Below are 23,433 nucleotides of genomic sequence, written 5' to 3'. Positions count from 1 at the left end.
GGGATGTCCCCTTCCGCTCCTTGCAATGACAGCCGAGCGGCTTCTCAGCCACATCGGCTGTCATTACAAGACAGCTGACCATCTGCTATGGACGCCAGTACCTGAGTGATGCCTCTAGTGGCAGGCATCACTCCGGTACAGTACTTTCCCTAAATATCGGCAATATCAGTAACCTCAGAGGCCGATTCCGATATATCGGTAACCTCAGAGGCCGATTCCGATATATCGGTAACCTCAGGGGCCGATTCCGATATATCGGTAACCTCAGGGGCCGATTCCGATATATCGGGGAAAGTGCATATCGGCCTTGCAATCTCTATGCACATGCACACCCCTATGGCTGGCTTGCTTGCAGTGTGGGAACCCCTAGCCTTTGCAGGAATATATTAGATACATCCTTCTGTAATAAACTCAGCTGTATAGACCAGCAGAGGAGAAATAGCAGAGCTGGACTCATGTTTTTTGTAGAGAGTCCTATGACTCCTCTTACCATTCCCAGTACCTCCTCCCCCTACAGATTTTCTTGCTCAGTTTGCTCACAAAGGTGTAGAAGCAGTAAAATGATGACAGTGTATACATTCGGAGCCATGCTGTGCACAGGTATCATACACTGATCATAGACAGTTCTAATGCCTGCTCCGTGCTGTCCTCCTACCTCCCTCCACAGTGGGCGGATCGGCCCCGCCCATTCAGGGCGTTCCCCCCGGGCAGTGTGTACTCCTGGCCGTGACGTCACGCCTGCTCAGTATGGCGGCCGGTGTTGTGGAGACTGCAGCGATGTGGTGGCCGGTGATGGCGGCGCTGTGCTGGGTGGTGAGCGGGGAGGGTTCGCTGTACGTGGCCCGGGATCCCGGCATACATATCCTGGACTGGAAGACGGTTAATACCGCTCTGTACAATTCCTCCTCCGCCTGGCTGCTGGAGTTTTACTCCTCCTGGTGCGGACACTGTATCAGCTACGCCCCCACCTGGAAGAGCCTGGCTGAGGACGTGCAGGGTGAGAGCATCACTACACTACCCGGGGGTGACATCACTGGGGGTAGTATATGGTGTATGGAGGGGGGTGACATCACTGGGGGTAGTATATGGTGTATGGAGGGGGGTGACATCACTGGGGGTAGTAGTATATGGTGTATGGGGGCTGTGTGACATCACTGGGGGTAGTGTATGGTGTATGGGGGTGTGTGACATCACTGGGGGTAGTATATGGTATATAGGGGGCGTGTGACATCACTGGGGGTAGTATATGGTATATAGGGGGCGTGTGACATCACTGGGGGTAGTATATGGGGGTTGTGTGACATCACTGGGGGTAGTGTATGGTGGGGGGTGACATCACTGGGGGTAGTATATGGTGTATGGGGGATGTGTGACATCACTGGGGGTAGTATATGCTGTGTGTGTGTGTGTGTGTGTGTGGGGGGGGAGGTGTGTGACATCACTGGGGGTAGTATATGGTGTATGGAGGGGGGTGACATCACTGGGGGTAGTATATGCTGTATGGGTGGGTGACATCACTGGGGGTAGTAGTATATGGTGTATGGGGGCTGTGTGACATCACTGGGGGTAGTGTATGGTGTATGGGGGTGTGTGACATCACTGGGGGTAGTATATGGTATATAGGGGGCGTGTGACATCACTGGGGGTAGTATATGGTATATAGGGGGCGTGTGACATCACTGGGGGTAGTATATGGTGTATGGGGGTTGTGTGACATCACTGGGGGTAGTGTATGGTGGGGGGTGACATCACTGGGGGTAGTATATGGTGTATGGGGGATGTGTGACATCACTGGGGGTAGTATATGCTGTGTATGTGTGTGTGTGTGGGGGGGGGGAGGTGTGTGACATCACTGGGGGTAGTATATGGTGTATGGAGGGGGGTGACATCACTGGGGGTAGTATATGGTGTATGGAGGGGGATGACATCACTGGGGGTAGTGTATGGAGGGGGATGACATCACTGGGGGTAGTATATGGTGTATGGGGGATGACATCACTGGGGGTAGTATATGGTGTATGGGGGATGACATCACTGGGGGTAGTATATGCTGTATGGGTGGGTGACATCACTGGGGGTAGTAGTATATGGTGTATGGGGGCTGTGTGACATCACTGGGGGTAGTGTATGGTGTATGGGGGTGTGTGACATCACAGGGGGTAGTATATGGTATATAGGGGGCGTGTGACATCACTGGGGGTAGTATATGGTATATAGGGGGCGTGTGACATCACTGGGGGTAGTATATGGTGTATGGGGGTTGTGTGACATCACTGGGGGTAGTGTATGGTGGGGGGTGACATCACTGGGGGTAGTATATGGTGTATGGGGGATGTGTGACATCACTGGGGGTAGTATATGCTGTGTGTGTGTGTGTGTGTGTGGGGGGGGGGAGGTGTGTGACATCACTGGGGGTAGTATATGGTGTATGGAGGGGGGTGACATCACTGGGGGTAGTATATGGTGTATGGAGGGGGATGACATCACTGGGGGTAGTGTATGGAGGGGGATGACATCACTGGGGGTAGTGTATGGGGGATGACATCACTGGGGGTAGTATATGGTGTATGGGGGATGACATCACTGGGGGTAGTATATGGTGTATGGGGGGCTGTGACATCACTGGGGGTAGTATATGGTGTATGGAGGGGGGTGACATCACTGGGGGTAGTATATGGTGTATGGAGGGGGGTGACATCACTGGGGGTAGTATATGGTATATGGAGGGGGGTGACATCACTGGGGGGTAGTATATGGTGTATGGAGGGGGGTGACATCACTGGGGGGTAGTATATGGTGTATGGAGGGGGGTGACATCACTGGGGGTAGTATATGGTGTATGGAGGGGGGTGACATCACTGGGGGGTAGTATATGGTGTATGGAGGGGGGTGACATCACTGGGGGGTAGTATATGGTGTATGGAGGGGGGTGACATCACTGGGGGGTAGTATATGGTGTATGGAGGGGGGTGACATCACTTGGGGGTAGTATATGGTGTATGGAGGGGGGTGACATCACTTGGGGGTAGTATATGGTGTATGGAGGGGGGTGACATCACTTGGGGGTAGTATATGGTGTATGGAGGGGGGTGACATCACTGGGGGTAGTATATGGTGTATGGAGGGGGGTGACATCACTGGGGGTAGTATATGGGGGGCTGTGACATCACTGGGGGTAGTATATGGTGTATGGAGGGGGGTGACATCACTGGGGGTAGTATATGGTGTATAGGGGATGTGTGACATCACTGGGGGTAGTATATGGTGTACGGGGGTGTGTGACATCACTGGGGGTAGTATATGGTGTATAGAGGGGGGTGACATACCTGGGGGTAGTATATGGTGTATAGGGTATGTGTGACATCACTGGGGGTAGTATATGGTTTGTGTGGGGGGGGGGGTGTGTGACATCACTAGGGGTAGTATATGGTGTACGGGGGGTGTGACATCACTGGGGGTAGTATGTGGTGTACGGGGGGGGTGACATCACTGGGGGTAGTGTATGGGGGGGGGGGTGACATCACTGGGGCTAGTATATGGTGTATGGGGGTGTGTGATGGGGCTGCAACTAACGATTAATTTGTCTGTCGACTAATCTAACGATTATTTTTAATTTTATTTTTTTTGCTTAATTGAGTGTTTTTTTGATTAGCTAATTAATACAGACCCCTCAGTAAGCCCCCTCCCAGTACAGACCCCACAGTAAGCCCCCTCCCAGTACAGACCCCACAGTAAGCCCCCTCCCAGTACAGACCCCACAGTAAGCCCCCTCCCAGTACAGACCCCACAGTAAGCCCCCTCCCACCTAGTACAGACTTAGTAAGCCCCCCTCCCTGCAGCCAGTCAGTAGGAAAGACCCTAGAACTCGTATGTAGGACTGTGCCCACCCACTCATGTCCCAGGAGCTGTGGGGACTGACTGCTGGTAACATAAAGAAAGCCATGTGCACTCACTTGTTGGGCCCCCTCATTGAACTTCTGCAGGCTGAAGTCCTGGTCCAAGAAGGTCCGGATAAGGAGTACGTAGACTCTTGTTCTCATCCAGATGAAGGGGGGGAGGCTGGTGCTGCTTGCTGTACTCCCGCCTGATACATTGCAGCCGGGGGCAGGAATGGGAGCCGCATGGGCTGAGCTCGGTCCCCTCAGACTCAAGCAGGACACTCGGAGCGCCGTCCACACATCCTGTGCACCTACTAATCCGTCCCCGGGAAACACAGGACTCAGCTGAAAGTGGCCGCTTACTACTAGGAGCCCGGGAAGGGGATTTCACCCGGCCGGCAATGCTTTAAGCGGCGCTGCGGCCGGCCAGGGTGCGTGTGACGTCACGTGTAGACGCGTCAACGCCTTTCACACACGTCGACGATTTTTTGTAGTCGACGCGTCGTGGCAGCCCTAGGTGATATCACTGGGGGTAGTATATATGGTGTATGGGGGTGTGTGACATCACTGGGGGTAGTATATGGTGTATGGGGGTTTTGTGACATCACTGGGGGTAGTGTATGGGGGTTGTGTGACATCACTGGGGGTAGTGTATGGGGGTTGTGTGACATCACTGGGGGTAGGATATGTTGTATGGGGGGGCGTGTGACATCACTGGGGGTAGGATATGGTGTATAGGGGGCGTGTGACATCACTGGGGGTAGTATATGGTGTATAGGGGGCGTTGTGTGACATCACTGGGGGTAGTATATGGTGTATAGGGGGCGTTGTGTGATATCACTTGGGGTAGGATATGGTGTATGGGGGGCGTGTGACATCACTGGGGGTAGGATATGGTGTATGGGGGGGCGTGTGACATCACTGGAGGTAGCATATGGTGTACAGGGGGATGTGACATCACTGGGGATAGTACAGTGGGGATCGAAAGTTTAAGCACCCCAGGTAAAAATTTGTATTAATGTGCATAAAGAAGCCAAGGAAAGATGGAAAAATCTCCAAAAGGCATTAAGTTGCAGATTAGACATTCCTATAATATGTCAACAAAAGTTAGATTTTATTTCCATCATTTACACTTTCAAAATGACAGAAAACAAAAAAATGGCGTCTGCAAAAGTTTGGGCACCCTGCAGAATTTATAGCATGCACTGCCCCCTTTGCAAGGCTGAGACCTGCCAGTGTCATGGATTGTTCTCAATCACAGTCTGGGAAGACCAGGTGATGTCAATCTCAAAGGTTTTAAATGCCCAGACTCATCTGACCTTGCCCCAACAATCAGCACCATGGGATCTTCTAAGCAGTTGTCTAGAAAACTGAAACTGAAAATAGTTGACGCTCACAAAGCTGGAGAAGGCTATAAGAAGATAGCAAAGCGTTTTCAGATGTCAATATCCTCTGTTCGGAATGTAATTAAGAAATGGCAGTCATCAGGAACAGTGGAAGTTAAAGCAAGATCTGGAAGACCAAGAAAATTATCAGACAGAACAGCTCGCAGGATTGTGAGAAAAACAATTCAAAACCCACGTTTGACTGCACAATCCCTCCAGAAAGATCTGGCAGACACTGGAGTTGTGGTACACGATTCCACTATAAAGAGATACTTGTACAAATATGGTCTTCATGGAAGAGTCATCAGAAGAAAATCTCTTCTACGTCCTCAACACAAATCAGCGTTTCAACTTATAGACAAGCCTGATGCATTTTGGAAACAAGTTCTGTGGACCGATGAGGTTAAAATTGAACTTTTTGGCCGGATTGAGCAAAGGTACGTTTGGAGAAGAAGGGACACAGAATTGAATGAAAAGAACCTCTGTCCAACTGTTAAGCATGGGGATGGATCAATCATGCTTTGGGGTTGTATTGCAGCCAGTGGCACAGGGAACATCTCTCGAGTAGAAGGAAAAATGGATTCAATAAAATTTCAGCAAATTTTGGAATGATAACTTGATGCCATCTGTGAAAAAGCTGAAGTTAACCACTTTACCACCGGAGGATTTTGCTGTCTTCCGTCCAGGCCACTTTTTGCGATTCGGCGCTGTGCGACTTCAACTGACAATTGCGCGGTCGTGCGACACCGTACCCAAACGAAATTTACGTCCTTTTTTTCTCACAAACAGAGCTTTCTTTTGGTGGTATTTGATCACCTGTGCGATTTTTATTTTTTGCGCTATAAACAAAAAAAGAGCGTTTATTTTGAAAAAATAACAATATTTTTAACATTTTTTTTATATGAAATTCCCCCCCAAAAAAGATGTAAAAACCAATTTTTTAAAAAATTTTTGGCCAATTTGTTTTATGCTACATATGTTTGGTAAAAAAAATCGCAATAAGCATATTTTGATTGGTTTGCGCAAAAGTTATTGCGTTTACTAACAAAGGGAAAGATTTCTGTCATTTTTGGTGTGTTTTTTTTAATGCGTAATGGCGGCGATCTGCGATTTTTTTTTTTTTTTTTTTTTTTTTTTTTTTTTTGCGGGACTGCGACATTGCGGCGGACAGATCGGACCCTTGACTGACATTTTTGACACTTTTGGGGGTACCAGTGACATTACTGCAGTAATCAGTGCTATATATATGCACTGTTACTGTAAAAATGACACTGGCAGGGAAGGGGTTAATTTTATTGGAGAGGGAGGGGTTAATGTATGCCTGGTGCTTACTGACGTGTAGGGGGGGAGGTGACTGAGTGAGTCATGGACAGATCGGATGTCCAGCTATGCTGAACAGTCCGATCTGTCACTCCCTGTCACTATGGAGATCCGCCATAGTGATCTCCAGACTCGATCCCCGACGATCGGGTAAGAGCAGCGGCGATCGCCGCTGCTCCTCCCCTGGCCCGACTCCCGCTGTGAATGAAAACAGCGGGAGCGAGCCTCCGGCGGCGCGTAAGCGCCGCCCAGAAGGGGGAGTGTCTGACGACGTAGTACTACGTCGTCAGACGATAACGAGCCACTCTGCCGCAGTAATATTACTGTGAGCAGACGTAAAGTGGTTAAAGAGAGGATGGCTTCTTCAAATGGATAATGATCCTAAACACACCTCGAAATCCACAGGGGATTACATCAAGAGGCTGAAGGTTTTGCCATGGCCTTCACAATCTCCTGACCTCAACATAATTGAAAATCTATGGATAGACATTAACCACTTTTCCTCCGCTCACATGGAGGCTACTGCGGCAAAGTGCCGCGATCCCGTCCAGCGACGTAGACCTACGTCGCTGGACTCCGCCCCTTGTGGGCGGCGCTCGCGCGCCGCCGGAGGCTCGCTCCCGCTGTGTTCATTCACAGCGGGAGCCGGGCCAGCGGAGGAGCAGAGGCGATTGCCGCTGCTCTGCCCCGATCGTCGGGGATCGAGTCTGGAGATCCGCCCGCTGTGTGTAAACACAGCGGGCGGATCTCCATAGTGACAGGGACTGACAGATCGGAGTGTTCAGCATAGCTGGACATCCGATCTGTCCTTCTGTCACACAGTCACCTCCCCCCCACACGTCAGTAAGCACCAGGCATACATTAACCCCTCCCTCTCCAATAAAATTAACCCCTTCCCTGCCAGTGTCATTTTTACAGTAACAGTGCATATATATAGCACTGATTACTGTAGAAATCACTGGTACCCCCAAAAGTGTCAAAAATGTCAGTCAAGGGTCCGATCTGTCCGCCGCAATGTCGCAGTCCCGCAAAAAAAATCGCAGATCACCGCCATTACGCGTTAAAAAAAAAAAAACACCAAAAATGACAAAAATCTTTCCCTTAGTTAGTAAACGCAATAACTTTTGCGCAAACCAATCAAAATACGCTTATTGCGATTTTTTTTTTTTTTTTACTAAACATAGGTAGCAGAAAACAAATTGGCCAAAAATTTTAAAAAAATTTGATTTTTACATTTTTTTTTTGGGGGGGGGAATTTCATATAAAAAAATGTGAAAAATATTATTTTTTTCAAAATAAACGCTCTTTTTTTGTTTATAGCGCAAAAAGTAAAAATCGCACAGGTGATCAAATACCACCAAAAGAAAGCTCTGTTTGTGGGAAAAAAAGGACGTAAATTTCGTTTGGGTACGGCGTCGCACGACCGCGCAATTGTCAGTTAAAGTCGCACAGCGCCGAATCGCAAAAAGTGGCCTGGACGGAAAACAGCAAAATCCTCCGGTGGTAAAGTGGTTAAAAGAGCAGCGCAGGACAGACAGCCCAGAAATCTCAAAGAACTGGAAGACTTTTGTAAGGAAGAATGGGCAAAGATACCTCAAACAAGAATTGAAAGACTCTTGGCTGACTACAAAAAGCGTTTACAAGCTGTGATACTTGCCAAAAGGGGCAGTACAAGATATTAACTCTGCAGGGTGCCCAAACTTTTGCAGACACAATTTTTTTTGTTTTTTGTTATTTTGAAAGTGTAAATTATGGAAATAAAATCTAACTTTTGACATATAAGAATGTCTAATCTATAATTTGATGCCTTTTTGGAGATCTTTCCATCTTTCCTTGGCTTCTTTATGCACATTAATACAAATTTTTACCTGGGGTGCCCAAACTTTCGATCCCCACTGTATATGGTTTACTGGGGAGATGTGACACCACTGGGGGGAGTATATGGTGTACGGGGGGCTGTTGCATCACTGGGGGTAGTATATGGTGTACAGGGGGATGTGACATCACTGGGGTCGTATATGGTGTACGGTAGATGTGACATCACTTGGGGGAGTATATGGTGTGCTCGGGATGTGTGACATCACTGGGAGTAGTAGTATATGGTGTATGGGGGGCTGTGACATCACTGGGGGTAGTAGTATATGGTGTATGGGGAGCTGTGACATCACTGGGGGTAGTAGTGTATGGGGGGCTGTGACATCACTGGGGGTAGTAGTAGGGATGCACCGAAATGAAATTCTTGGCCGAAGCCGAATAATAATAAAATGTTTGGCCGAAGGCCGAATACCGAACGCGGTGTTTTGCATTTTTTCCATTTATTTTGCCAATTTTTTGTCCTCTCTCTTGTCCTCTCGTGTCTCTCTCTCTCTCTCTCTCTCTCTCTTGTCCTCTCACTCTCTCTCTCTCTCTCTCTTGTCCTCTCATGTCTCTCTCTCTCTCTCTCTCTCTCTCTCTCTCTTGTCCTCTCATGTCTCTCTCTCTCCCTAAATGTTACTGTAGGGAATGGGATTCAGTGCACACTGCAGCCTTGTACCATAGGGTTAATGTTAGTGACACTGTAGGGATTGGGAAGGATGCTGGGAATGGAAATCAGGAAGCATGCAGGCAGCCTTGTAAATTTTAATTGCAGATACAGGGCACTGGGCAGGTCAGGGTTAATGTGGTAACATCAATTACTCAGTGACAGTCAGTCAGTGTCAGTGTGGACTCGATCAGATTATACAGTGACAGACAGTCTCTCATAGTGGTGGTAGTAGGAGGCTGGAGGTGGACTAGTAGTAGCCTGGAAAGGAGCACAGCCGCATACATACATTACTCACTCGTGCACTGCAGCCCGCCCCACACATTCAGTGAGTCTTACTCTCCTCCCTAGTTTTTTCAATGGCACATTCAGGAAGCCAATCACGCCGTGAGTAGCGGCACAGCGGAACCAATCAGGTGTGCAGGCACGCATGATTGGTTCGCTGTGCAGCTAATCACGGCGTGATTGGCTTCCTGAATGTGCCATTGAAAAAACTAGGGAGGAGAGTAAGACTCACTGAATGTGTGGGGCGGGCTGCAGTGCACGAGTGAGTAATGTATGTATGCTCACCGCTGAAGTGTCCCGGCTTCCCCTGCCTAACACGGAAGTCTGTGAGTCCTCCTGTCCTCCTCCGAGTCCCTTCCCCCTGTAAATATCGCCTACGGCCACAGAACGATAGTCAATATCATATCGACTATCGTTCAGCCCTATTATTCGGCACAAAATTATTCGGCCTTTTGACTTATTCGGCCGAACACCGAAAGTGCTATTTTTTCTATTTTCGGCCGAATAATGTTCGGCCGCCGATTATTCGGTGCATCCCTAGGTAGTAGTGTATGGGGGGCTGTGACATCACTGGGGGTAGTAGTATATGGTGTATGGGGGGCTGTGACATCACTGGGGGTAGTATATGGTGTATGGGGGGGCTGGTGACATCACTGGGGGTAGTATATGGTGTACGGGGGGGCTGTGACATCACTGGGGGTAGTATATGGGGTACGGGGGGCTGTGACATCACTGGGGGTAGTATATGGTGTACTGGTGCTGTGACATCACTGGGGGTAGTATATGGTGTACGGTAGATGTGACATCACTGGGGGTAGTAAATGGTGTACGGGGGGCTGTGACATCACTGGGGTAGTATATGGTATATAGGGGGCTGTGACATCACTGGGGGTAGTATATGGTATATAGGGGGCTGTGACATCACTGGGGGTAGTATATGGTATAGAGGGGGCTGTGACATCACTGGGGGTAGTATATGGTATAGAGGGGGATGTGACATCACTGGGGGTAGTATATGGTATAGAGGGGGATGTGACATCACTGGGGGTAGTATATGGTATAGAGGGGGATGTGACATCACTGGGGGTAGTATATGGTGTATGGGGGGATGTGACATCACTGGGGGTAGTATATGGTATAGAGGGGGATGTGACATCACTGGGGGTAGTATATGGTATAGAGGGGGATGTGACATCACTGGGGGTAGTATATGGTATAGAGGGGGATGTGACATCACTGGGGGTAGTATATGGTATAGAGGGGGATGTGACATCACTGCGGGTAGTTTATGGTATAGAGGGGGATGTGACATCACTGGGGGTAGTACGTGGTATAGAGGGGGATGTGACATCACTGGGGCTAGTATATGGTGTATGGGCGGCTGTGACATCACTGGGGGTAGTATATGGTATAGAGGGGGATGTGACATCACTGGGGGTAGTATATGGTATAGAGGGGGATGTGACATCACTGGGGGTAGTATATGGTATAGAGGGGGATGTGACATCACTGGGGGTAGTATATGGTGTGACATGACACTTGCTGTAGGGCTGGAGAAATCCTCGAGCAGACTGAGGAAGGCCCGGTAATGACGGCTGAGCTCACTTTGTAGGGGTTTGGTGTGAGTAGAATGTGGTTCCTGCCTGCTGTGTATATTGTGTTATGAGTTCTGCTTGTATTTCCCATCTTTTTGTGTGAGGGGATATTTGTCGTTGGCTGCTTTACATCCCAGCTGGGAATTGTATTGGTGATGGTCAGTTCCTGGCGCTATCCTATAGGATGTGTGATTTAGCATAGTGCGAGTACCATTTGATGGTTTCAGTTGATTGTGTATATTCATGTGCTGAGCATAGTCTTACATTTGGCAAACTGTTGTGATTATTTAGTGAAATATGTTTTAGACAATTGATTTCTCACCAAAACTTTTCAGACAAAGGCTGTGCATGGTCATTCAGGTAAAAATACAGCCAGTTTCTGTTATTTTCTGTATCAGGTGACGGTTTACTTATGTTTAAGTAGCATCCCAATGTGCAAACATCACACATGTGTGTGCCTGTGGTACGGTTTACAGATTAGAAGTTTGTTTTATATGCTATCCTAGCTGATAAACCTGAAAGACCAGGAAGCAGAAGCAGGACTTCTGTATTCGTGTCAGCTGTCACCTTCTCAGCTCTTCATGTATTCCTGGCAGTTGTTACACTCAGTGCTGCAGGGCTGATTGTCAGCTGTCACTACATAGGGTCAGAGATTTAAGGAGAGGGTCTTTAAATTGCTTATTACTAAACAATGGTTATATGCTTTTAAAGTTCACCTCTAAATGACGGTGTGTCTTTATAATAAACCTGTGTCATCTTCCAGCACGCAAAGTGACAAAGTCTTTGTAAAGAAGCCACCCTGACCCCCATATACTCATCTTGCCGACACCCATTGTCACTCGAGTCTCACTTGCAGTCAGAAACAGTGCATGGTGCTGGGAGAGCATGTGACTTCCTCCCGTGTGACAGTGCTCAGATCTAGAAGACTGTCACTAGCGGAGCACTGTCAGTATTTGTAGCTGCTGACTTTTCATTTTTTTTTTGCAATTTGACTTAAAATCCTCTTTAATAAAAAACCACAAAAAAGAGACACTTGCAGTTCGGCCGCCCACAATGTACTGCAGACGGGTGGCCTGTACAGGCACAGCCACGTACTAGAACGTCGCTGCCTATTTCCGAGTTTAGGGTGCATACATGCGCACCCCCTGCCAACACCTGCTGTGATTGTAGAGGTTTGTAAGCATGGCCAGGACGTGCTGATTGAGTCCCGGTTCACACTAGGGCGACCTGTGAGGCGACCTGGTCGCCTCACAGGTCGCCGTAGGTCGCCTCCCATAGGGAAGCTGCGGACCCATTCTAATAGGAGCGACACAAGTCGCTCCGACTTAGAAAAGGGGTCCGGAGCTTCTTTGGGGCGACCAGGAGGCGACCGCCATAGACTTCAATGTTATGAAGTCCGTGGCGGCCGCTCCGAGGTCGCGGCGCGCTGCTCGCACCGCGACCTCGCAGGTCGCGGTGCGAAGTAGCGTCGCCCCTATGTGAACGGGGCCTGACAGTGTCCAATCACAGCCGAGCCCTGTGTTGACAATAAACACCTGGCTCTGTACAGAGGGATTGATCTGTTTCTTATCTGTGCAAAGCAGAGTTAAGACACAAGGAGATTTTTAGTAAAAAAAAAAAAAAGCACCCAATACACAAATTAACACTTGTTAGACAGACTTTTAACCCTTTAATTACCAAAGATGTTAACCCCTTCCCAGCCAGTGTCATTAGTACAGTGACAGTGTTTAGTATTATCACTGTATTAGAGTCACTGGTGATGTCAGTGACAGTTCTCACTGAGTGTAAGTTGGTGTCAGATTTTCCGCTGCACTGCCACTGTTACAGTCCCATTATAAGTCACTGATCACCGACAGTAGTATATAAAAAAAAAAAACAATACAAAATCTAATATCTATACTAGATGCTATAACTTTAACACAAACCAATCAATATACACTTATTGGGTTTTTACCAAAGACATGCAGCAGAATTCATTAAAGCGGAGTCATACCTTGCTAAACAGCTTCTGGGCATGCCCAGAAGCTGTGCAAGGATGACGTTGCGGCACCGGAAGTGACGGCGGGGCCGGTGCATTGCAGCGTGGGACCGAAGAAGACGGAAGAGGTCACAGAAGAGGATCGCGCTGGCTTCAATCTGCCCACACCTGAGATGGCAGCACTGGACAATACTTTTTCAAGGTAAGTATTTCTTCTAAAAGATAAGTGCAACCTGGGACAGATCAGAGGCTAGCCATTGTGGAATGTACTGACTGTCCCGGGGGTATTTTTATTAAAAAAGCTTTCCCAGGGTGGAACTCCACTTTAAAAATCCCCATAGGCGACACTTTAAAAATTTCTATAGGTTACCAGCTTAGAGTTATAAAGGAGGTCTAGGGCTCAAATTATTGCTCTCACTCTTAACGATCACGGCGATACCTCAAGTGTGGTTTGAACACATTTTACATATGTGGGCGGGACTTGCGTATGCGTTCGCTTCTGCGTGCGAGCTAATGGGGATAGGGCGCTTTCATTTTTTTTTTTTTTTTTTTTATAGTTTAAAAAAAATTAAATAATTTTGATAATTTTTTTTCCTATTAGACCCCGTTCACACTGGGGCGACCTGTCGCCGTAGGTCGCCTGCCATAGAGAAGCTGTGGACCCATTCCAATAGGAGCGACACAAGTCGCTCCGACTTAGAAAAAGGGTCCGGAGCTTCTTTGGGGCGACCCGGAGCGACCTGCATTGACTTCAATGATATGAAGTCTGTGCCGGCCGCTCCTAGGTCGCGGTGTGAGCTGCACACCGCGACCTGTGAGGTCGCCCCGGCAAGTCGGATCGCCCCAGTGTGAACGGGGTCTTACAAGGAATGTAAACATCCCTTGTAATATAAATAAGCATGATAGGACCTCCTTATTGGTCCGGGAAGCGGTGGGAGGGGGGGGGGCACGTCTCCCGCCGCACCGCTAGGCCCCTTTCACACAGGGGAGTCTGTCGGCGGACTCAGTTTTTCTCAGCGGGGGATCGATCCGCCGATCCCCCACTGAGCAGGCGGATGGCAGCTGTCAGGTCCCGCTGTTCTCTATGGGGGAATCGGATGGAAACAGACCGTCTGTCCGTTCTCATCCGATCCACTGGACAGATGGAAAATAGGGTTTCCATCCGTCCAGATTTGACAGATCGGATGTCAGCGGACATGTCTTCTCTGAACTGAAGGGTCCGCCTGTGTGAAAGGGGCCTAAGGGTGATCCCGCATTGAATCCGCCGCTGGGACCACCCTTATGTAACAGAGGACCGCCCGCAAATTCAAAAAATACCAGGGTTATGGCAGCTATCTGCTGCCATAACCCCGGTATTTAACGTCAAAGTACCGACATAAATCTGCGCTGGGCGGTCTGGAAGTGGTTAAGTAGCGCAGTGCTAAGTAGCAAAAAAATGCCAAAGTCATGAAGGGGGTACAACCATCCAGAGCTTAGGTGGTTAAAGTCGATTGTTGTTTTTGAATGCCTTCCAGCACTTGCTTCTTGTTTACATTTGAAGGCTGGTAAACTGCAAGAGAAAACAAAGGGAGATGAGCTGCAGTTTTAGTCCCCGTTCACACTGGGGCGACCTGTGAGGCGACCTGGTCGCCTCACAGGTCGCTGTAGGTCGCCTTCCATAGAGAAGCTGCGGACCCGTTCTAATAGGAGCGACACAACTCGCTCCGACTTAGAAAAAGGGTCCGGAGCTTCCTTGGGGTGACCCGGAGCGACCGTCCTAGACTTCAATGTTATGAAGTCCGTGCCGGCCGCTCCAAGGTCGCGGCGCGCTGCTTGCACCGCGACCTCGGAGGTCGCCCCGGGAATTTGGATCGCCCCAGTGTGAACGGGGCCTCAGTGATTCCATTCACACCTGGCAATTTGGCATCTTCTCAAAACACACTACAATCACAAAAGGCCGGTTATTTTCAGTGGCATCTAAAATGCGGTCCGGTTTTGCAAATTGCATTGCGTGAAGCTTGTTGCCCAGAAAGGAGCCTCTTTTGGTTGACAAGCTTAATGTGATGCTTTTTGCTGTGCGACAATCGTGGCAAAACCACACCGTGTTTTAGGTACCATGAAAAATAATGGCACCTTCGTTTTGTGATTGTAGTGTATTTTGATATCTTAAGCAGAATCGCAGCAATTCTGCCGTTATCCTAAAATTCCAAATGGGAATGGAGCCTAAAGGACTTTGGGGGTGACTTTATAAGACCTGGTTTACACTTGTGGTGGGAAGTGTGGGTAGGTTGCAGAAAAATAGATGGTTGAGCTGTGGCTTTACCCCATCCCCAACTGGATGGGGTTGTACATTTGCTGTGGCCGCGATACTTTCCTTCATGGTCGCTGCAAAAAATTTGACCCTCTGTTGTGTTGAGCGGGCAGTACCACTGCCAAACTCAGCCTATTTAAATAAATAATGCTCAAGTGCTAAAAGCGCCTAGTGTTAATGCACGTTTAGATGCGTGTACACTCCCAAGTGTTTTTCTGTCAAAACCCTGGATGCGCTGGCAGTGTTTTTTTTTTTCCTGCCTCTAAACGCCTGTGTGCATGGACACATAGGCTAAAGGGCCATACACGCTATAAGATTTTCTGAAGACTTTTTCCTTCAGATTTACCTTTTCTATGTAGTGCAGGGGCCTGCCAGATTGCATACAAATTGAAAGTGTTTAGGTTTGACCTCATATTATATGGTTTTGGGAAGTCTAAAGGAAAAACTTCAGAAAATCTTATAGTGTGTATGGCCCATAACATTTGGAAGGAGAGAAAAAATGACAGAGGCCCCTAGCAGTGTTATAAAACATCCAGTGTGCAGTTTGTTATCCTAACATTTTATATTCCCGATATGTGCCTGCTGTACCATGTACTTGTATGAAAAAGTATCCTGTTCTCTTTATATTGCTTCATTTGTGTGAAATCCCTGGTGTTCCTGCCAGTCCCTCTGCTTTCCTATTAAAAACGATCTCACACCAAACAGAACACACTATGGTCTGTTTTCCAGCTGTGCTGGGAACTCAGCCTGCTCTCCTCCAATCATCAGACTTGTCCTGACAAATGCTTTCACTGGGAAAATGTGTACTGTGGAAGAAGTGTGCTGTTGCTTCTCCTCCCCCCAGCTCTTATGCAGCTGAGAACAGAGGGAATGTGATCGCTTATAAAAAAAAAAAAGGAAAAGAAAAAAGGTATTTTTTTTTTTTTATCTATACACATTTTTTTTCTTTCTTTTTAAACTGAATGTGTTGTTTTACAAGGTGATTGTTTAGTCCCCGTTCACACTGGGGCGACCTGTGAGGCGACCTGGTCGCCTCACAGGTCGCCGTAGGTCGCCTGCCATACAGAAGCTATGGACCCGTTCTAATAGGAGCGACACAAGTCGCTCCGACTTAGAAAAAGGGTCCGGAGCTTCTTTGGGGCGACCCGGAGCGACCTGCATAGACTTCAATGTTATGAAGTCCATGCCGGCCGCTCCAAGGTCGCGGGGCGAGCAGAGCGCCGTGACCTGTGAGGTCGCCCGGCAAAGTCGGGTCGCTGCAATGTGAACGGGGCCTTACAATCACTTCAAGTTCCTGATGAAGATACATGATATAAAGCCTAGAAGTGGAAGCCAGGGAACATTTCCTGTCTGGACCAGAAGTTGCCCATATTGGTATACCTTACATGCGATTTAGGGTCTGTGACTCTCTCAGTAACTGTGAGTGTGTTTTTAACCATCTAGTAAACCTTGCTACGCTGTGGAAAGTTTTTTTTTTTTTTTTTTTTGAGCCAGTTCAGTTGAAACGATATTTATAAGGGCCATATAACAAAAAGTAGAAGTGGGACTTTATAGGTAGCCTCTAATAATCCCATACAGAAACTTGAGTACTCAGTTTAAAAAATATATACGTTTATTTAGACCACATTTAAAACGATTTATATAAAACCAGGTCAGGTATGTGAAAAATACAAAACAGTATCTCCTCATTGTATACCAGTATCCCCATTCAGGGTGTATATATATATATATATATATATATATATATATATATATATATAGACATAGACCTATTGGAATACCCTATTTGTTTAGAAAACCTAGATTCTGCGATGATCTAGAAGGTATCCAGATCTCACGGATATCTCACATTGTAGTGGTCAGAGGATTGCTACGCGTTTCGCTCACAGCTTCATCAGGAGATCCTAATATGACTGGGAGATTCATTGTATAAGTATACGCATTCATTGCCTTATATTGCATCACATTTTTATGTTTTAAATGACAAAAATTGAAAGGATCAGTGACTCAAGCTTAAAAAAAAATATATGTAGACACGAGAACATAAACATATTGAGGAGTACTCAAGGTACCTACCCAAATTCCAAGGGGAAGAAAAAGGGAAAAACATGAAGCACCCAGAGCCGTATGATTGCCCACAGAGGAACTTCAAACACCCAAACTCCAGCTGGAGAAAAGGGAGAAGAACTCGCACATCAAAAAGGAGAAAGAAATTCTCTCTGTAGTCAGAGCTTTAGGAATGTCGTTTCAGAGTCAAAGGCACCTATCAAGAATAATGTAGGTGTAATTAGTATGGAATATGAAGTGCACAATGAATTAACATCCCCAAAAGCGGGGGGATGTTAATTCATGTGAGCACAGGGAAAGAAGGGGTTAATTATTACAGGTTTTCGATAAATAAGGCATATCCTAGATCAATGTCTGTATACTATATAGTGTGCGTGAGAGTTGTTCACTAGGTATATAAAAAAACATTATGCAAAGAGTATGTAAACCAAAATGTGACTCACTTTTCAAAAGTAGCCAAATTGGAATAGATGCTTTCCCATCCAATATGAAACAAATGATGTGGTAGTCTCTCTTGAGAGCAGCTTCTCTCTAATATTCACACTTAGGCTCGATTCACACTTCGTCGCTCCGACTTAGGGGGCGACCTGTGAAGTCGCGTGCAGCGCGACGTGCACAGACTTTTATTAGTAATTACTAAAATTAATGTTCTATATCATAGGTAAAAAGGCGCTGGTAATCTTTTGCTGAATGTAGATATTAAGATGTCACGTATTTTATAAATATAAAAAATATTAAAATAATATGACAATATAAAATTATACGTGCTTATATAAAGTGCAAAATGTGGTTCATATATACCAAGGTGCTTACTAGTGCTACAATTATAAGTGCTGACTTCTATTAGTGCATATATTGTTATCCAATTAGTGCAACAAGCAAAAGAAAGTGCTTACAGGTGCATAATCTATTTAAAGTGCAAGTGCTAACCTTGATTTTTATACAAAGCTTATTATAATAAATGAATCCACAAAAGTGCTTGCTGGTGTATCCACCAATAAATTAAATCACATATGATAACAGAAAGTGCTCAAAAATAGTGTCTCTAAAAAAATCCGGGCAATTCGTGCAACCAGATTGTGCTTTTTAAATCTTTGATTTTTTTCTCATTCACAGTGCTCCAGGTGCTGGGGTGTATCACACGTGGCCTCTTACCAGCTTCCAACAGGTCACAAGGACCCTCAACACAAGCGTCCCAGCCTCTGCTACGAATGCCTGTATTCCTGTTTCCGGGTTAGCAATGACTAAAAAGTGGTCATTGCTAACCCGGAAACAGGAATACAGGCATTCGTAGCAGAGGCTGGGACGCTTGCCGACCGCCGCAATACAAAGGAGGGAAAGGAGATATAGGAGGGTGCTGCAGATCCCCGGAGAATATCTTCCTAATACCCAAAACGATTTGTACTGCCGAATTGCCCAGTGCCAGGAGGGCACAACAAATAGTAAGAGGCTAATTATCACCCTTAGTGTATGTTTTTAATGGAATAAAACAATATTTCACTATTGGAGGCTTTTCTCTTCTATATCTTTATATGTGGGGACTATATGGTCCATCTCGAGTAATATAGGAGCGGGATATTCAAGGAATCAAGGAGAGGTCTGATCCACCCAGTTAAAGGGATCACAGGTGTTGAGGGTCCTTGTGACCTGTTGGAAGCTGGTAAGAGGCCACGTGTGATACACCCCAGCACCTGGAGCACTGTGAATGAGAAAAAAATCAAAGATTTAAAAAGCACAATCTGGTTGCACGAATTGCCCGGATTTTTTTAGAGACACTATTTTTGAGCACTTTCTGTTATCATATGTGATTTAATTTATTGGTGGATACACCAGCAAGCACTTTTGTGGATTCATTTATTATAATAAGCTTTGTATAAAAATCAAGGTTAGCACTTGCACTTTAAATAGATTATGCACCTGTAAGCACTTTCTTTTGCTTGTTGCACTAATTGGATAACAATATATGCACTAATAGAAGTCAGCACTTATAATTGTAGCACTAGTAAGCACCTTGGTATATATGAACCACATTTTGCACTTTATATAAGCACGTATAATTTTATATTGTCATATTATTTTAATATTTTTTATATTTATAAAATACGTGACATCTTAATATCTACATTCAGCAAAAGATTACCAGCGCCTTTTTACCTATGATGTATATATATATTTATTGTTTTAAACAATTAAAGGGGCAGCAGGTTATAATATCTTTCCTTAAAGGGCCAGGCGCCTTTTCCAATTTTTCTGTTGACTAAAATTAATGTCTATGCAAGTCGCTCCAGGTCGCCCCGAAGTAGTACAGGACCCTTTTTCTAAGTCGGAGCGACTTATGTCGCTCCTATTAGAACGGCTCCTGTACTACACTATGGGACGCGATGGTGCGTGACTTGTCAGGCTGACCAAGTCGCCTGACAAGTCGTACCAGTGTGAATGGAGACTTAAAGACACTCAAAAAGCGCGAATACATTTGTCGGACAGGAAAGACCTGCATTGTTATGAATTCTAATGCCGAGACCTACCTGTTGGTGTGGAGCAGTCGCTCCCACTTGTGCTGATCCCTTCCCTACTGTCCTTCTCCTTAGGGAATCCACGATGCATCCACTCGGGTCACCTGCATCTCCCCCCTATAAATATAGGGGAAAGATGGCGCTGAATTGCCAAACTCCACCCCCATATTGTTTTATATTCTATTCTACACATTTATAAGGGCCATATATATGGAACCTGGGACAGCTGGAGTGGGGAAGACCACCTTGGATGCTGGTTGTTTGAAGTGCTGTATGGGTTATACTTTAAGGTGAGCGTGCATTCTGGCTTGTGGTGGCGCACAGTGATAAATCTACAGTGAAAAATCACTGTTGTGAATGGGAAGGGTTATACTGTGTGGAATTGGAACTATTAACCACTTCAGCCCCGGAAGGTTTTAACCCCCTTAATGACCAGGCCATTTTTTGCGATTCAGCACTGAGTTGCTTTAACAATTTTGCAGTTGTGCAATGCTGTACCCAAATAAAATTGATGTCCCTTTTTACCCACAAATAGAGCTTTCTTTTGGTGGTATTTGATCACCTCTGCGGTTTTTAGATCTTGCGCTATAAACAAAAGCTATGAAAAAAATGTTTTACTTTCTGCTATAAAACATTCACAATAATTTTTTTTTTTAAAAATCTAATTTTTTTTATCAGTTTATTCTGTATCAGTTGTATTCTGCTACATATTTTTGGTTAAAAAAAAAAAATCCCAAAAAGCGTATTTTAATTGGTTTGCGCAAAAGTTATAGCGTTTACAAACTATGGGATAGATTTTTGGACTTTTTATTTATTTTTTGTTAGTAATGGCAGAGATTTTTAGCGGGACGGCGACATTGCGGCGGACAAATCTGACACTACTACAAACTTTTTGGGGACCGGTGACACCAATACAATGATCAGTGCTAAATAATATGCACTGTTACTGTATAAATGACACTGGCAGGGAAGGGGTATTTCTGGGGGTGATCAAGGAGTTAAGTGTGCTCCTAAATTGTACTTAGTAATTGTAGGGAGGAGGCTCTGTGACAGGCACACAGAGATTGGTGTTTCAGCTTAGCTGAGACACAATCTCATTGTGCCTGTCTAATGGGAGAGTCGCGCTGCTCCTCCCGTGGTCTGGCTCCCACTGTGTCCAATTACCCTGCTGAGACCACATGCACATAATCGCATAGATCTATGTGATTATGCACAGCCAACAGCCCTGCCGCAGTAAATCTGCATGGGGCGGTCGGCAAGTGGTTAATATACCTTTTGGACTTCATAAAGTATTTGGGTGAACAGTTGATTTTTTTTTTTTTTTTTTTTTAATTTGCCCTTATTCTCACTCATTCGCTCTATTTTTGTACTACCGTAGCAAGGCAGTGGGGGGTTTACTGAAGATTTTTTTTTTTTTGCTATATATATATATATATATATATTAGGGATGCACTGAAATTTCGGCCACCGAAATTATCGGCCGAAAATGAGCCTATCTCATTTCGGCCGATAATGGGTTAACAGTGGCGAAAATAAATATGGCCGCCGTGGGGAAGGAGGAGGGCGCAGCGCAGCGCAGGGCAGGTTTTAAAAGTCCCGCCTCTGGCCGGCCGTCCGCCTCTCAATGACGTCCCTACTACTATGATCTCTGCATTATGAATTATACCAGGCGGGGGGCGGGGCGAGCGGCTGCTATAGAGAGAACTAATGTGATCCTTCCTGTCAGCTCAGCACGTCTATGTGTGAATGAGAACAGAACTGAGCTGACACCGGGAGGGCGGGCGGAGCGGCCGCTATTAGCTGTAACTCTGTGAGAGCTTCACTTTCCTGACAGGCATGTATCTCCGCTGACAAGGAAGTGAAGCTCTCACAGAGTTACAGCTAATAGCGACCGCTCCGCCCGCCCACCCGCCCGGTGTCAGGTCAGTTCTGTTCTCATTCACACATAGACATGCTGAGCTGACAGGGATGGATCACATTAGTTCTCTCTATAGCGGCCGCTCGCCCCGCCCCCCTGCCTGGTATGTCCATTCATAATGCACAGATCGTAGTAGGGACGTCATTGAGAGGCGGTGCCGCCGGCCAGAGGCGGGACTTTTGAATGCAGGACACCCGAGGAGGAGGACGCTGAGGCAGTGGGGGTGGGGGGAGGGGGGGGAGCTGAGGCAGCTTACCAATGGTATTTCTATTATGAAGCATGAGGGGTTAATGTATTGTCACTGCTGGTCACTCATCTATTAGTGATCGACCAGTGGCAGGTAATTAACCCTTTTTTGCTGCATTAGTGCAACCAGTATCATTGTTAATTAACACTGGTTGCACTAATGCAGCACAAAGGGGTTAATTACCTGCCACTGGTCAATCACTAATAGATGAGTGACCTGCAGTGACAATACATTAACCCCTCATGCTGCATAATAGAAATACCATTGGTAATTAAATTAACCTCTTGCCAACCCATCACAGTACATATACTGTGACAGGGTGGCAGCGACAGGTGTACGTCGCTGCCTGTTTTTGGTGTATGCCCCTGTTCTATCCATTTCAAATTTTTTTTGGGGGAAAAGTAATTTTCGGTTTCGGTTTTCGGCCAAGGGCGTCCTGCATTTTCGGTTTCGGCCCAAAATTTTCATTTCGGTGCATCCCTAATATATCCCTGATTACTTTGATCTCACTTAAAGGGTAACGCCACTTTTGTGGGGGGAAAAAATAGCAAATAAAGAAAAAAATAATATAGCGTATACAATTGTGGCACAAATATTGTAATTGAATGTATTGCAATATGGCGACCTGGAGTTGGAGTAGACAAAATGTGTACTGACCACACCCCAGAAACATAATTTCCTGCTTGAGTGATTGGCTCACTGATTTTTCCTGAAGTCTGCACTAAGATACAAGTCAGATTTCTGGCATCCCCTGCAACAAAAATGTCATTTTTGGTAAGATACTCCCAATAGGAACATGTCTAAAGGGATGCAGGCCCTGCAGCTGCCACAGCTGATGGATAATTATGAAACCACTCCCATTAGACCCACTCAGCACAGAGGAACAAACAATGATTTCTTCAGAATAACAAAAGGTAGGAATCTGCAACAAAGTTTAAAATCCTTGTAATGTACAGAGATCACCCAGAGGGGAATGTTTCTTTTTTTTTCTCAGCAAAAGCGGAGTTACACTTTAAATACAGGTGTAACATGTTGATTAAAGTGACCTTAGCCTTTAGGCTTCGTTCACACTACGTTCGGAGACATGAGTTTTTCTGCACCTGTTTCTGCAGGGACACAAGGTAAACAATAGTTTTCTATGTGCCTGTTCACACAAGATTGGTGGTATGTGCACATTTTTATAAAAATAGATCCAGCCAAACAGGAGAGATGTCTTTGCAGTCTTTGCATTCTATATGATTACCTTTTTAAAAGTCCTATTTCCAATTTTCGCATGGTAAATGTTACTAAACATTTAGTAACATTTGTGTTTAGCGAACTGAGCTATTAGTTTGCATTGGATCATGCCAACAGGCTGTGTTGGTGTGCACTGAGAAAAAGTAGGACAGGATACATTTTTGAGAATGTTTGCAGTGCATAAGTGCCGGTTAACACTT

The 23,433-nt window shown here is 46.2% G+C and overlaps 1 protein-coding gene across 1 annotated transcript in view; it reads left to right on the top strand.

Moving 5' to 3' along the window:
* The first annotated feature begins 723 nt into the window (after positions 1 to 723).
* QSOX2 (quiescin sulfhydryl oxidase 2) overlaps positions 724 to 23,433 on the top strand; it is a 134,911-nt gene continuing 112,201 nt past the window's right edge. Inside the window, exon 1 of the mRNA XM_082263784.1 lies at positions 724 to 997. Within this exon, the coding sequence (XP_082119910.1) occupies positions 748 to 997 (250 nt within the window). The 5' untranslated portion in view covers positions 724 to 747. The remainder of the gene's footprint in view (positions 998 to 23,433) is intronic.

Source organism: Pelophylax lessonae, assembly GCF_965119305.1.
Source record: "Pelophylax lessonae genome assembly, chromosome: 7".
NCBI classification, from domain to species: domain Eukaryota; kingdom Metazoa; phylum Chordata; class Amphibia; order Anura; family Ranidae; genus Pelophylax; species Pelophylax lessonae.
The sequence above is the reverse complement of the archived record's forward strand: the minus strand, read 5'-3'. Positions and strand labels throughout refer to the sequence as shown.